This window comes from Pan troglodytes, chromosome 4 (assembly GCF_028858775.2).
Source record: "Pan troglodytes isolate AG18354 chromosome 4, NHGRI_mPanTro3-v2.0_pri, whole genome shotgun sequence".
NCBI classification, from domain to species: domain Eukaryota; kingdom Metazoa; phylum Chordata; class Mammalia; order Primates; family Hominidae; genus Pan; species Pan troglodytes.
The window spans coordinates 27,465,889-27,481,220 of NC_072402.2; the positions used below are offsets into that span (position 1 = coordinate 27,465,889).

Sequence of the window (15,332 nt, forward strand, 5' to 3'; positions counted from 1 at the left end):
GGGGAAAGCTAGAGCCTCGCCCCACTCAAAAGAAGTACCATAAAGAGCCAAAGAAATAAAGAAGCCATATTCGTACCATCAAAAGCAAGAATGTTGCTGCCTTCCAGGAGTTAACCTGGACACGTTAGTGACTGGCACCTGGCCCGAATTGATAACGACTGAATTTTAGAACCAACATTTTTCAAATGTATTTTTGATGAAATGCCTACTTCTCCCTACACACACACACACAACACACACACACCTATCTCCAGCTAGATGCACACAGGTGTCCTTGGAGCTCTACTCCCTGAAGCCAAATGTCAGTAAGATCCTGCGGATTTCCAGATGAAGAAAGCCTCTTGTCTCCCCCCACTTTTTTCAGTCGGCCTGCTAGCTTCCACACACAAGCCCCTCTCGCAAGACAACCACCTGGCTGGAATTTAGCCAGGTGTCAAATGTATCCATCTCATTTTCACATGCAATAATGTGCCTTTCTGATCAATCTTCACATCCTTGCATCCATTCCTTCCCCCCTGCTACTCAAGAAGCAAGAAAGGAGCACACACATCCTCCCAGGCAGTCCAGAGGAAAGGCAGGCGTGACAAAGAACACAGACACAGTCTAATGACAATTTAGCCTGTCTTCTATTCCTTAACTTTCTTGTTAAATAAGAGGAATGAAAAGAAAAATATATTGAGGGAGACCTAAACAGAAAGCCTTGTAAGCCTTGTCTCCTCCCTTACTTCACCCAGTCATCACGATAACACCCATACACAAATTGCCTTTATGAATATGCTTATTCACATTTAATGTGAAATAAAAAATTATTTTGCTGGCCTAATTTTCTGTACTGAACAGTAAACATTCCTTCTACTAGAGTTTAATACACTAATGCTTTGGGGATGACTAGTATGAAGAGAAATTCCACAATTTTTGAAACAGAAATTCTATTTTTCTATCTTCTTTAATGTCAAATCAACATTTTTTAGTTAGTAAAACCAAAGAATATCAAACAATGAGAGTCCTTTCTAGCTAAGATTTTGGAGTCACAAATAAAGCTACATCCTAAAAAGCCAAAAGGAAAGGAAAAAAAAAAATCAACCCCTGCATTTATCAAGGTGCTTTCAATACCCAAAGACACCTCTGAACTGGGTTTTGTTGATGGGTGCTTGTTGTGTGCCCGGTGTAATTTTTTAATAAATATTTTCCTGTGCTATGAATGTTTCCATTTTTATAAGGAGAAAGCTGACTTTGAAATGCAGTGGGAAACAGGATTTGCCAAGAAAAAATGCCAGTAGGATAAAGCCCAATTTTATTATTAATAATATAGGTTTATTTGTATATCATACAAACTGCTAAGAGTCTCTTCTTCGATGTGAATTCCTGTATTATCAGGACACAGTCAAATCCACTTGTAAGAAAATTTAAAAAGAAAAAAAATACTTGCAGAACAGAGTTGAAATACAGGTTTCCTGGGCCTTTTAGTGATTTCTTTTTAAGAGGGAGAGAGAGGGGGACCTGACCTAAAACTCCTGGCTTTAGAGACACTAAAAGCTTCCAATTGTATTTAAATAAAACAGAATTAGCAAACTTTGGTGACTGTAGAGAACGAAGACAAAAATTTAGTCCTAATAAGAGCTCCCACCTTCCAGGCAAAATCTTTTAGACCCTAGTTCTAACCGGTATGTAAAGCTAAGAAAAATAATTTCCAAAATGAACTCTTGAAATTTGAATGGAAAAAAACTGCCTTTAATTCTGAGGTTTGTTAATAAGCAATATTTTACATAGAAATCTTAAGGAATGAAATTAGCTCCGATACCCCAGTGTTTCAAGGAAAGGGAATATGTTTTACTTTTGAGCAGGTTAGTATCAGAATCACACTCAGCCAGGTTTCTTAGGCCCAAGTGAGCCTCAGAACCTGATAAGGGGAAAAAGAAGGCATCTTGGGGCGTAATGGAAGCTGAGGTTCCCCCCTCCTCTACCCGCTGCTGGGACCAACATCACATCTCCTTCCCATATGAAATGGCTATATGCTATTACAGAAAAGACTAGATAAGAGAAAGTGAATCTGGAGTACATGAATTGCTTTTTTGCCATCCCCAACCTTGCTGAGCTTTCATCAGACCTGCCATGCCTTCACAACCTCTTACCTTCCCCAACATAAGCCAACAACCGAAGCCATGTCGCAGAAGATATATATGTAAATGTATGCACACATGTGTATGTGTGTGAGTATATATGTACACACACATATGCATATACTTTATGTATATATTTGCTTTGGTATATATGCTTTAAATATATATATTTATATATGCATATATACCTGTAGTTCTCAAAAATACCACCAGTAGCCCAAATTTGCCTTTATTTCAGGAGTAATTAAGAAGATTGTAATTCTTAAAGAAGAGCTACCAAATTTCACTCCCTGGAGGCAGTCTCAGGGCGCACTAAAGGTGCCCGAAGCTGGCTAGCAGGAGGGCTCGGCCAGATCGTGTGCCCGGCGCCAACCGCTGCCTGTGAGTCTGTGTCCTTGACTCACTCATTTCCCCGCTTCAGGGAGGATAATGAACTCTTTTCTTTTCCTAATTTGTAAAGATATCTTCTTTAGTCAGTGCTGAACTGGGAAAGGCGGTGAAGAGGCCTGGGTCATGAACCTGAGGAGGTCAAGGCTCCGACCTCTGCTTGGGTCTCTCATAAAACCAAGGGACGGTGGGCAACTGCATCTGAGGGTTTATCCGGTTCCCCAGAAAAAATGGACATGCGTGTGTGCCTGTGTGTTCAGTTCCATCCTACAGTCCTCCCAGGGGTCTCCAGAAAGCGTGGCTTTGTCTTCTCCAGGGCGGACGAGTCCTAGAGCAGTCCGCAGAGCCTTCGGTGAAGTTTCCCGCGGCCTCCCAAGTCCACGGAGCCCGGCACCCCGTCCCAGGGCAGCCCTGACGGCCCGGGCGCGGTACCCATGCGGCCAGTAGGTGTCGCTGTTCCCCTGCCGGCGGGAGCCAGGAGCCCCGCGCGGGCCCCCAGCGCCACTCAGCCTTCCGCTCCCGGCAGGTTCGCAGACCCACCGGAGCTCCCGAGAGAGGGCCGCTCTACCCGCCCCCGCCCCGGGACTGTGCCCGTGCTCACCTGGCCACCACCGTAGCGACACTGCCGGCCTAAGGAAGTACCTTCGGGGAGAGAAAGGAGAGACGGGTCTGTTGGGGCGAAACATGGGCCCCGACGGAAGCGGCTCCAAGCCGGCTTCTCTCGTGGCTCCCAACTCTCCCTCCTTTCTCTTCACGTGCCATGGGCGGCGGTGGGGCACTGAGGGCCTCCTGGTAAAATCCGAAGAGGGGAGATTCAACCGGGGTTCCATATGGGCTTTACGAATAAACAAGAGGTTGAAAATCCCAGCTTCGTGGGAGCTAGCTACAGAAAGAGTGGATTGGTTTCAACATTCTTGCCTCAAAAAAAAAAAAAAAAAAAAAAAAAAAAAAAAAAAAAAAGAAAGAAGAAAAGAAAAGAAAAAAGAAAAAGAAAAAGAAAAGAAAGAAACCTAGGCCTGGCTACATGCGTGGGCTACATACCACCTTGTACACACATGAACACAGAAGTGCCGGGTAACCGCGATCGCAGTCCCCTCCCCAGGCCCAGGAAGGAGCCAGTATTTGGAATGTGGTTGTCTTTCCCAAAAGCGTTGCTTGCCAAATATTATTTCCTCTTGGAAAACCTAGCAGTTAGCGAATCTTTGGAATCTGCATTGAAATGCTAGGTATTGAGAATTCTGCGCCCTTCTCTGGCGTCCTGCGGCTCCCTGCCTTCGGCCTCAGTGTGCCGCGAAAGAGATTATTAATCAGAGGCGTTCTTTTTGTATGTGTTTCAAAAGAAGGGCGTTTGGCTTATGAATACCTAAAGGGACATTTACAATGGGTACATCCTATAGGTGACTGGAGATTTTAGTATGATTCTGATTGTTTTGTACAGGGAAATCACTGCTCTGATTTGAGGATAGGGAGAGGGAGAGTGAGTTGAATTGGCTAAATTCAGAATCAGGTGTTATTCAGAGTTAGTTTGCAAAATGGAACTGGCTATGTGTTTAAATTAACGTCTAAAATCATATCTTCAGTCAAAATGTGACATTTTGCAGTAAAAATTTTAAAAAGATTCACATATTACCTGTAAAATTTAGGTAAAAGGAATAAATTCGTGAAGAAGAAAAACGTAACAATAAAATTTGAGACAGGAAGAAAAAAATTTTTCACTTAAAGTCCAAAATATTTCGGAACACCTCTTGTTGCTGGCCCTGGGCCGCCATCTCACCATTTCAGAGGACATGGTTGGACAACTGCCGAGTCGTTAAGGCAAGCCTTAATTTTTACCGTGAGGTAGCCAACATCATCTTTAAATGTAATATACTTTTCGCTATGTTTCATAAAATGAGCTTCTTTCTGCTAAGTCCTGTATCTGTTATACAATTCTAAATAATTATTTCTGATTGAGACGGCAAATTAATCATTCGGTGACGTGGTGGTGAGGGGAGAAACACGTGTCTCATTGGAGGTTGTGAAGTTCAGTGAGGTGGTATTTTTAGCTTGAGAAGTCCAAATTCAGATATTTGGGTATTTCTCCCCCTCCCACCGTTTCCCCACCCGGTCCCCATTTTACTCTCTCTTTAACTCAACCCTTTGGGTTCCCTTTCTCCTTTTTCTCTCCCTTTCTCGCTTCTGTTTTCTCTCTCCCCTTTACAGCGCCTCTCCCTTTTTCTGTCTCTTCTTTCCTCTTCTCTTCTCTCTCCTCTCATTTATTGTCTGATTCTATGTCAAGTTAATATAAAAGTAGCAAGTGGGAGACCCAGTACCCTCAGCAGATCCTCTCTCCACCGCGCGCAGGGCACTTTGGGGAGTTGTCTGTCGCTGCCAGGTTACCGGCCAGAGTGGTGGCTCTTGGTGCAGGGCATGCTGCTCTCGGAGGAGTTGGGGTCTAAGCGGGGTTGCGGGGCTTATTCAAATACCTCCCGCTGCTGCTGTGATTCGCAGGGACTCGGCCTCCATATGGTAATGCGGGGCGGGGGGTTGGGGGAGGCGCAGAAGGGAGGGGAGGGGAGGATGGGGGTGAGGGCGGGGTGGGAGGGGGCTCCCGCACTGCGCGCTCGGCTGCCGGGCTGGGACAGAGCACCCGGACCCGCGGCGGCAGCGGCAGCGACGCTACCCACCCTCTTCCCCAACACCCACCTAGCCAGCGAGTCACCGAGCCACCGGCCCTCGGGGTAAGCCACAGCGCGCACACGGCAGCGACGGTGACGGTTCACACGCTTTGGGTTACTACCATGCGCCAATAAGGGAGATTAGAAACAGAAAAGGAGATTACAGAGAGATCAGAGATAAGAGGTGTACCTCTCTGTGTTCCTTGTCACATAGCGCGCGCGCGCACATACACACGCATCTGTACACACATGCATGCTCAGACAGCCGTACACGCACGCGTTCCTTGCTACTGCCATCTAAATATATGCACCGACACTCTATGCCCTGCAACGTGGCCGGTGTGTTTGTCCTGATCCTACATAAAGGTAGGCAGGTATGTGGGAGAGTCCAGGCAGGAACAAACAGCCACGCGCAATTTAACTGCAGCCAAACTCAAAGAGACCTTGAGCCTGCCGAATTGTTTCACTCAGCCAGGTGCCCCCCAGAAACCGGCTATTCTGCAATCAGTTGTGGAATCCTGCAATTATTCATAAAATGTGCTGAAAATGTATTTTAGGAAACGTAATCTTGCTATATATGGCAAGGTAAAGGCGAACCTGAAGGATGAATGTGTTTCTGCTTTTTAATGTCATACGTGTAGCCATCTGACCACTTTTTATTGGGTGACATATCATATGAGCACTTTGGTGTAGGCTTGGAAAAACTACAGCCAGAGGTAAGGCTGGAAATTCCGTAAGAGTTAAGGGTGCTGAAAATGGATGCTGGATAGTCCAGCATGAAAGATGGCATACCGCTTTAGGTTTGAAATAGGGGGAAATACATGTGAATATTTATACATGAAAGCCATTGGGGAGGGCTGAGTCTTGGCCTGAGTATCTGTGCAGGTAAGTCATTCATAAGAAAACTAATTACCTGTGCATGTACTTGGACTTGTTTAATTGAATAAGCTGCATGTGTGCATACTTGCTGTTCTTTGAGGGTTTGCAATTATAGATTGAGTCTTTTTTAAATGATAGCTTGGGGGAGTTAAAAGGTGGAAAAAAGCCATCGTGCTGCATAGCTATATTGCCAAGAAAGAGAATCCGATCCTATAAACAAGATTACCATTGCTTGAAATCTAACTCAAGGCCTGTATATTTTAAGCCACATCAACTGGTTTAATATAGCCAATTGTTTTATTTGGGTATTTGCTTTCATTTCAAAGTCAGGAATCAAGGATGCTTTTCAGTCAAGATAATGTGCCTTGTTTCCAGCCATATTAAGATAAAAATGAAACTCAGTAAATTTTGAATGCAGCCAATAAGGTGCAACATACAACATGGTTGAAAATGTCTTCCTTGCAGAAGGCTGTCCATTGCTGTGTCTACCCATTTTAAAATATATATATATTTTTCAATAAGAAATGCTAGAAAGCAATAGGGCGGGGAATGCCGCACCTCTCAGGCAATCAGCACAAAAATTCTTTAGAAATCTTTGGAATCACTTCACTTATACATACATTATCTCGAAAGCACTGGCCCCGAACTGTGTTTCTGCTAATATGAAGTTAATTAGACAATCAAACTTTGAGCCTTGAGCGATGGGCACTACAGCCCATCAAGGTATGTCAAGAAAGAAAAAAAAAATGTGTCTTTTCCTTTATGACCAAACCAGGAGGTTATACAGCTGGCATTGCATACATGACAGATGTGCATATTTGTAACCTTAAATAAACAGAAGCAGGGAGGTAACTGTGTATATTATCTAGCAAGAGACAGCAGCAGACACTCGCCAAAAAAGACAGAAAGGGACAAGAGAGACACATAGACATAATAAAATAACAACAATAAAAATCCTCCAAAAAAAAAAAGAGGGAAAGGGAACCAATAAAATGACAAAATCTGAAATTCTCGCAAATTAAAAAATGCAAATATACCTTTACATATGCATCAGTATTAAAAATAATACACGCTGGAACCAACAGGAGCGAGAGCAAGAAGAGGAGGAGGAGGTGGAGGAGAAGGAGGAGGAGGAGGAGAGGTGGAAGAGGAGGAGGAGGAGGAGGAGGAGGAGGAGGAGGAGGAGGAGGAGGAGGAGGAGGAGGAGGAAAGAATGGAGGCGCCGCGGAGCCCTGATTATGCATGGGCTGGAGCTGCCTCCTCTAACCTGTTCTTCTCCGAGCCGGGCAGCCGGCGGTCCTCAGCCGCCCACAGAACAGGAGCCGAAACAACCGTTCTCGAAGGCTACAGCGTTTATTTTTCTCTTTTGGGGGGTTTTGGCGGTTGTTTCAGGGGCTCGCCAACTGGCCCCTTTAATTAAAAGCTTCAATAAAAGGCGATCGCGCCAGGAATGCACCCGCTCCTCTTCGCGCAGGATTTGCATATTTTTTTAATGCCCTAATTTCCTTGATGTATGTAAATGTAGCCGGACGTAGAGGGAGACAGGGAGCTGACGTCAATGGACGTGACCTCGCAGCTAAACCTTGAACGTGAAGCCGGGATGGGGGAAAACACGGAGCGGCAGCCGGCGGAGCCCGAGAGCGCGGGCGGCGGCGGCAGTAGCCGAGCCCAGGCCGGAGGTGCCAAGGGACCAGTGCCGGCCCCGGGGGAGGACAAGCCGCCGCCTTCTTTCTGCACCGCGCGGCTCTCAGACTCGCCAGCCTTCCGGCCGCACACGCAGACTCTTGCCCTGAGCTTCCAGCCCCACCACACACACGTTCTTTTGCTTCCCTCAGAAAAGCAACACTCCCCAAAACAACAAACCAAAATCAACAGATAAAACAGATGTTTTAGACCAATGCTCGGGTAGCTTATCAGAAAGAAGACTCTGACCACGGAACATATATATTTTTTGGCTTCTCTCCACAAGAAGAGGAGCGAGAGACCACAGACAACAGCAAATCACTCCTAAAACACGATAACTACAAGTGCTCCCTGTAGGGAGAGGTAAATCGCCCAGCCGACTGGTGAAGTCTTCTGGTTTCGGTACCTATTTACCTGTGCACTCATTATGCGCGTCGGCTTCATTAACAGCAGGATCATGAGCGCGCGTTTTAATGTGATGGGAGTGCTGTGTTGTGTGTGTGTGTGTGTGTATGTATGTGTGTTGGGAGGTGCTTGCGCTAGTGAGCACCGAGGCAGGCGCTCTGAGCAGAGAGAGATCAGTCTTTCCATGGCCACGTCTGGGACTCATCTGCGGAGCCATCTAGGCCAGGGCTCCTAGATTGGGGTTCGAGTTCACCCCATGTAAAAAGAGAGGCCAGCAAAGGCTTCCCCTGAACAGCCAGGTCCTTCCCATCGGATTGTTTAAGGAAGGAGGCTTGAAGTGTGAGCCATTCTGTAGCCGCCGCCTTGCCGGATTTGGCCTGGTGTTTTTCACTTGAAACTCAGCGGCCTCAGCGCGGAGGTAGTGCCTCTCCGAGACGCGGCCGAGGCCTTGTCATTCCCCTCCTTCCGCCCGCGGCAGTCCTGCGCGCCGGCGTGTGCGTGCCCGCGCACCGGACCGCTGGCACCTCCCTGTGCACATCCGCCCCCTCCTCTGCTCGCCACCTTCTCTGGGGCAGCTAAGAAATGGTCCTCGGCCTCTTCTGGGCCGGAGGGCAGAGCTACGAGCAGGCAAGAAAGGGGCGCCGGTGGCTGTGGTGGCGACTTCTCCGCTCTGCCCTCGGCCGCCAAGTGTGCCGTTTCATCGTTCCACCTCGCAGCCCCAGCTTTGTTTTCCTGACATGCTCGTGGCCACTGGGCCCCACGCCTGCGAGGGGTGTGTGCGTGTGCGCGGGGGTCGGGCGCGCGCGGCGGGTGGGGGCTCTCCCGCCAAGGACACGCATGGCTGTCTGTCCTCCGGCTGCACTTGGCGGGAAAGCTAGGGGCCGCCGGCGGGGCTGAGCGCCAGCGGCTCTCATTACCGCCTCCCTGCTCCCCGCGGGCTGCATTTACATACGGGCCACTCGTCTGAATTTTTACGGCACTCTTCCCCCTCCCGTACCCGGTCGCACGCGCGCAGGCTCGGAACTACCACCCTGGCACGCAGACACCCGCGCCCAGGATGCGGCCAGCCCCAGGCGCGCAAACAGGCCCACAGGGGCCGACGGCACTCGGCGGGACGGATTCCTGCACCGCCTCCCCGCACCCCCGCGCCCACACCCCTGACAGCCTCTCCGCTTGTGTTGCAGGAAGCCCACCTTCCCCTCGAAGCCCCCACCCTTCTCTGTCTGCATACTTCCACCCCCACCCTCCCACATCTCTCCGTCTCTCTTTCCGTGGAAGACAGACGCGCGCGCGCGCGCACACACACACACACACACCCGCTTTTTCTTCCTCCTCAAATAGATAACCCCTATGGCGCGTCCCTGGTACATTTAGAATACCTCTAGAGTTTAGAGAATAAAATTCTTTAGAATGCATTGCTTGTCTTTAGCCAAACACATTTAACAACCACGACACAAACGGGGAGGAGTGAAGAAGGGGGACTTGAACCAAAAGACCTTTAAAAAAAAAAAAGTCTGCGAGTCAAAAGGTCATTCTCCAAGTTTGTAAATAAAATTGCAAAGGGAGTCCTTAAGAAAGGAGAGGAAAGAAGGGGAAGAAGGTTAGGAAGACTCACAAGTTACATAAAACAGTGCATTGGAAAAACGACAGGGAGATTCTGTAATAAAAAAAAAAAAGAAGAAGAATCTTAAGAAACCAAGAGAGAAAAAAAAAACTGGAGGAAAAAAGAAAAAGAGAAGAAAAGGATTTAAAAAAAAGAAAAAAGCAAAAGAAGTTTCCAAAGAAATGTGTGCTTTGCATCCTACAATAGGAAAATGTAGCCATTGCCTTCCTTCAGACGAGACATTTCTAATTTGTTCCGTCTGTCAGGAGGGGACTATGAGAGGTTTGGGTGCAAATTCATTATCTCTGGCAACGCAGAACGTAGTGTGGGGACTGAAAAAGACCGTGGCAATGGATGAACAATAGGGCTTCAGTTCATCAGTAACAAAAGCAGTGGGGAAATTGGTTGAGTTTCAGAGCACGTCCTCCTCGGCAGAGGGGGCTGGACTAGACCTTGGACAGCCCCCCCAAAAACTTGCCAAGCCTCGCACACACCACTTCACTCTCCACTCCGAGGCTCAGGGAGCAAGTGCCTGGTATGGGGGGTAAAAGTTGGCTTTTTTTTTACTCCTTGGTCTTTTGCGCCCTTCTCCCTCTCCCCAGAAGGGAAGACCCATTTAAACTATTTTAGACGCAATCAACCAAGAATCACCATGTGGAATTGAGCGGCAGTATTAAATGTGTTGAGCAGAGGAGAGGAATGATGAGAAAAACATTTTTTTTTTTTTTTTTGGAGACGCCGAAAGAAGCCTGTTTGTGTGCTGCGGCCGTGCTGTGACTCTGGATCTTGTCTTTCAGCCGGCGCCTCGGTTCCTGCCCAGCTGGATTTGGGGGGCAGCATTGCCTGGCGCAGGGAGATCAAGTGAGTATCGTGGCGGCCCTCAGGCTGCAGCTCGCCCGCGGCGCGAGGCCAGCAGTGCCCGCCGCGGCCCCGCGCTCGCACTCCTCACCTCGCCCGCTAGCCGGTGCCCGCAGAGTCCCGCTGCGGGCCGCTCCGAGGGCCAGTCCGGGGCTTTGCTTCAGCTAATTGATTGTGTGCCTCGGATGTTAAACCTGTTGATCTCGTGAGTTTTCTTAGCCAGTACTGTTAATTATCCAGCGGCTTGACCCCCAATCGCAGAGAGATGCCAGGAAATCTTCGCGTTGGAAAAGGGAATTTTTGTATGTAATTTTGTGGTGGTGGTGGTGGTGGTGTGTTTGGGGGGGCTTTTCCCTTTTAAACCTAGAGCAAAATGCACTTGTATTTTGCACTTCTGTATTCGAATTCGCATTTTGAATAATTCGCCTCCCTTTAACCGCCCCAAAGTTGCAATTACCTGGCAAGGAAGCGAGGGTCTGATTAGATTTTGGTGGAAAACTTAGTACAGTAGCTAAGTAGATCTGGTGGCTTTCCACTTCCCTTTTCTCTTTGCCTTTTGAATTTTGGGAGGTGAGAGGCCGCTTTACAGGGTTATCCCAAGTTCAGATTCATCAAGATGCAACCATCATGGTTAGTTATTGGTACTTGGAGCGGTTCAGCTTAAGACGCTTCTGGTATCCAAACGGAGCTAGGTCTTTGCGGTTTGCTTAGAGTCTAGACCCGGCTGAGGAAGGCAAGAACTCCTTTCTGTGGCCTGGAATTATCTGCAGGAACCCAGGGTGATGGGAACTCGGGCAATGTATTTGCATTAGTGTCTGCGGCGTTTTATCTTGCAAATGTACCCGCGGTGCTTGAATGGGGGACTGTCTTGAGGGGTCAGGAGAGCAGTGGAATTGATCAGAAGTTAGACCGGAGGCTCTGTCAAGTCACGGCCACGGCCGGGGGCCCCTTTGGAGCTGTGGCTGCCTTGGGCCCAGCACCGCAGAGTCGGGTTCCGTTTCCTCCCTTTCTTGGTGTCCACCTCTGTCTACCACCCTCCTTTCTCCACCTTGGCACCGGTAATTAGGGCGCTGTCTCAGGAAGCGAGCTCCCACAGTCAGCATAATTAAACCAGGGCAATACTTTCATTTTGCAAAACCAATAGCCCCACCCCTCCAGTCCAAAATAACAATAAGCATAAAAAAATCATAAAAGAAAAACAACCTATTTTGGGGAGTATTGAATTCCTGAATGTTGGATCGAGAGGGAATGGGGGAAGGGAATTTTTCAAAAATCCACCACTTTACAGCAATCAGGTTTTACATTATTCATTGATTTACTGGAGGAAAGAGCCAATCAGGAGCCATAGATATGAATGCACATCTCACGGTGCTGTGGCCTTACAGTAAACTATTTGCATCTTTCTAATGGAGTAGATATTTATCCAGGGATTGCCATTGTTCGAAAGGCCTGGAAATTCAGTTCCTTAAACATTTAGAAAATAAGACTTTGTTCCAGACTTAAAATCCTTACATGGAAAGACTCTCCTCTTTTGTATGGCAGGTTACAAGGTTCAAGTCCCTAATGTTTTTTTAAGAGTCCCTCTTCCTTCCAAGCTAAAAATAAAAGAAAAGAAGAAAGAAAAATTAATTTCTCAAACCCCTCCAGATTCTGCATATTTTGCATTCACATTATCATGCATGTCTCCATTTGAATGCAAATTAGCATATTTAACCCTGTGGGTGCTGAGACCTAGGATACATTGTACTGGGGTTTTATGGAATCTCTGGCATTTTAAGGAATCATGGTAATAGCAATATTTTAAATGAAGCAATATCTATATGACTTTATATGTATACATATATATAAACTGTGATCATTTGTTTTCTTGACTATTTTTCAGATGAGACTGCAAAGAACATAAAATGAATAGACAATCCAACCAACCAAAGGTAATTTTAAAATTTACATTTGATAAAATCCAAGTGATGTACAAAATAGAGTATTATTTACTAGGCGGTAGGCATGCAGTGGGTTGCATATCTCCTAATTCATGCTCTAAGTTTCTATATGTGCAGCCTTCTCCTCTACAGGGAGCCTTTGTATATTATATATCAAGCATAATACAAATATAACCTGTAACTGCCTATAAAAAAGAAATTCAAGATACAGAGTAAATAATAGAATACTTTTGTTAGAAAGTAAGCCAGTCAGGTACCTTGCCTGAACTATACAAATCACTGTAAATTAAATGGCTTTTATGTAGAAAATGGTAGTCTTGACTGTACTAGTGCACTGTGGTTTACATGCATTTGAATCATACAAACCAAATATTAAAAGGGGATTTCAGTGATAGGCCAGTTCTTCATGTGCTTTGCAGTAATCTGAATAGGATTCAGAGGTGTTCTAAATATGGTGACAAACCTAATGTATTTGAATTTATGAAATAGCATAATTCTGATCCAAATGATGTGGAAAACGTAACTTTTCACTTTTAACTGAAATAGAGATTGTTTACTCCCAGGTAAACCAGAATGTTTCAATTCATGTTTCAGCCATCTGGAGATCTATAAAAAGATTAGAAAAGAAGCATGACAATCATGTCCTAATCTACTGGCCATTAATGGGAATTTATTAGTGAATGAGCAGGCAAACCATTTAAATTCAGTATATCCTTCAGTATGCAGATTTCAAAACTGGTATTCTGCTCAGCTTAATAGCTATTTGAAAGCGAAAATATCTGATATAACATGTAGGTGTTAATAGTTGCTCTTAATATGTGACAGACATTGCTAGGAATCTTTAGGGCTACACAATTGTTTCAACTTGTCTCACATCCTATATAATAATACAGTCTTTGAAATATGTATAAACCATCATATAAACCTTGGCAATATTCAAAATAATCAGATGCTCTGTGTTAAGCCTTACTGTATAGTTTTTATTTCTGCATATCCTGAGAGACGGTGGAGAGTAAAATATTTAGTTGGCTATCTGGCTAATGAACAGACTGCTCATAATCCTAATGTTGGTTCCTTTCACTTATTGGGACTCCCATGATGAGTCTATATTATATATGCCAGACATGGGGACCAGGCCCGGAGTCCAGTTGATATGACTATGTGGCATTGCCCTAGAAGATGCTGTTTTAAGACAGTATCTTGTATAGCTTTTAATTGTAAAAGCATCTCAAATGTTCAGTGTCTTGGCTTTCATGATGGATACTTTGGTTCTAAAAATGCATTTAGTTGCTAAGTGTGGAAATATAGCCATGTTACTTTGCAAATTCACACAGATATGGGGGTGATAAACATGCACAGACAAATGCATGACATCTCTTTGCTTCCACCAGCCCCCACCCAAGTATATATAAAGCAAAAAGATATTCTAAAAATACCTGTCATCTGACCACATGCTTGCTTTATGTAATACATGCCAAATCACTAATGATTCTGCATCTGTGTCTTGGAAAGCAAGGCCACAATACTCTTACTCTTCCAAGGCGGCAAAGCTCATTAGTGTTTTATGTAATGTCTAAGGTGGAATGTGCCTCAGTGATGTGTTACATTTTTATTTAGTTGTGTATGTTGTGACCAGCTAGTTCGAGAAGGAACAGTAACTTCATGGAGGTGTGTTTCTCTGAGTTAGTTTTTGGTTTGCTTGTGCATTTTATGTATAACCCAATGCAGCCATTTCTGATTGTACCTCTTGTACCATAATTTGGTAAGAAAAATAGATGAACAATTTCAACAGCTTAGTCTTTTCTAAATAATCAGTACTGGAACGTTCACCAAAAAAGTAAATAAATAAAAAATCTAGGGAAAAGTTGGCATCTATGTTACTAAATCATATCTTTAATTGGTGTAATATTGTAGTTTAAACTCTTGATTATAAGCTTTTCCTAACCTGATTTTCTTGCTAGCCTTTTTTATAGGGTTTACATATATGTGCTCTGTATATAATTCAGTAAGCATGTTCACATTCATGTCATAAATGAATAAGTCACTGAATTAATGAAAGAGTGTATGTTAATTCCAAAAGTGTTTTAGTTGTTGGGGAAAATAATCTATAGAATTGAGAGTATTGTGATAAACTAGTCATGTGTGCAATGAATATTAAGATTACTCTAATAGCATATATTTTAAAGAATAGCAATATGACCAAACATAACTTGAAATTTTGAAAAGCAGTTCATAAGGTTCACCCTTGGTAAATATGAATTTAATGTAGACTATCTTAGATGTTCTCTTGAGGGACATTTGAATATTACAACTACACGTATTATAGATGAGTTAGACATAGATTACTCATTACTAAGGAGAGAGAAGAAGAAAAGGACTCTTTGAAGTGATCATATTCACACTTTGAAAAGTTCTAAGAAAAGGAATGAGGCTAATTAATAAAACAACATTCCCCTCTAGATAGAAGAAAGGTGGGGGTGGAGAAGGGGAAGGTAGGGCAGAGTTATGCTCTTAACATCCAGGTGTTTTATATGTGTTCTTCACGAGGTAACAACGTTTTTTTTCATAGTTTCAGAAGCAAGACTATTACATTATCCTTTTGTATGAAAATTGATGTTTAAAACAATAGACAAAGGCTCAGGATTTTCATTACAGCAGAGTTGTGTACAGCATTAGAAACTATTGCTGCAAGGTTTACCTGTGCTGCATTCTAACGCACACACCCTACATATGCAGTCATTTTTTAAAAACCACGATGAAGTCCGCTTGCTTAGAGCATTCAGTTTGAACTTACAGAACA

At 44.9% G+C, this 15,332-nt stretch overlaps 1 protein-coding gene across 3 annotated transcripts in view; it reads left to right on the forward strand.

The window, feature by feature from the left end:
- The window catches only part of LOC112209211 (uncharacterized), a 32,701-nt gene that overhangs the window by 13,600 nt on the left and 3,769 nt on the right, over positions 1–15,332 (forward strand). Inside the window, exons 3-4 of one of the 3 annotated variants that reach the window (XR_008547910.2) lie at positions 10,470–10,595; positions 12,475–12,523. Coding sequence is in view for 1 of the 3 variants with exons in the window: in XM_063810335.1 (XP_063666405.1) it covers positions 7,602–7,922 (321 nt within the window). In the remaining 2 variants the exon portion in view is untranslated. Of the gene's footprint in view, positions 1–7,247; positions 10,596–12,474; positions 12,524–15,332 lie in introns of those variants that run through there. The other 2 variants (XR_008547911.2, XM_063810335.1) reach the window with 2 other exon arrangements.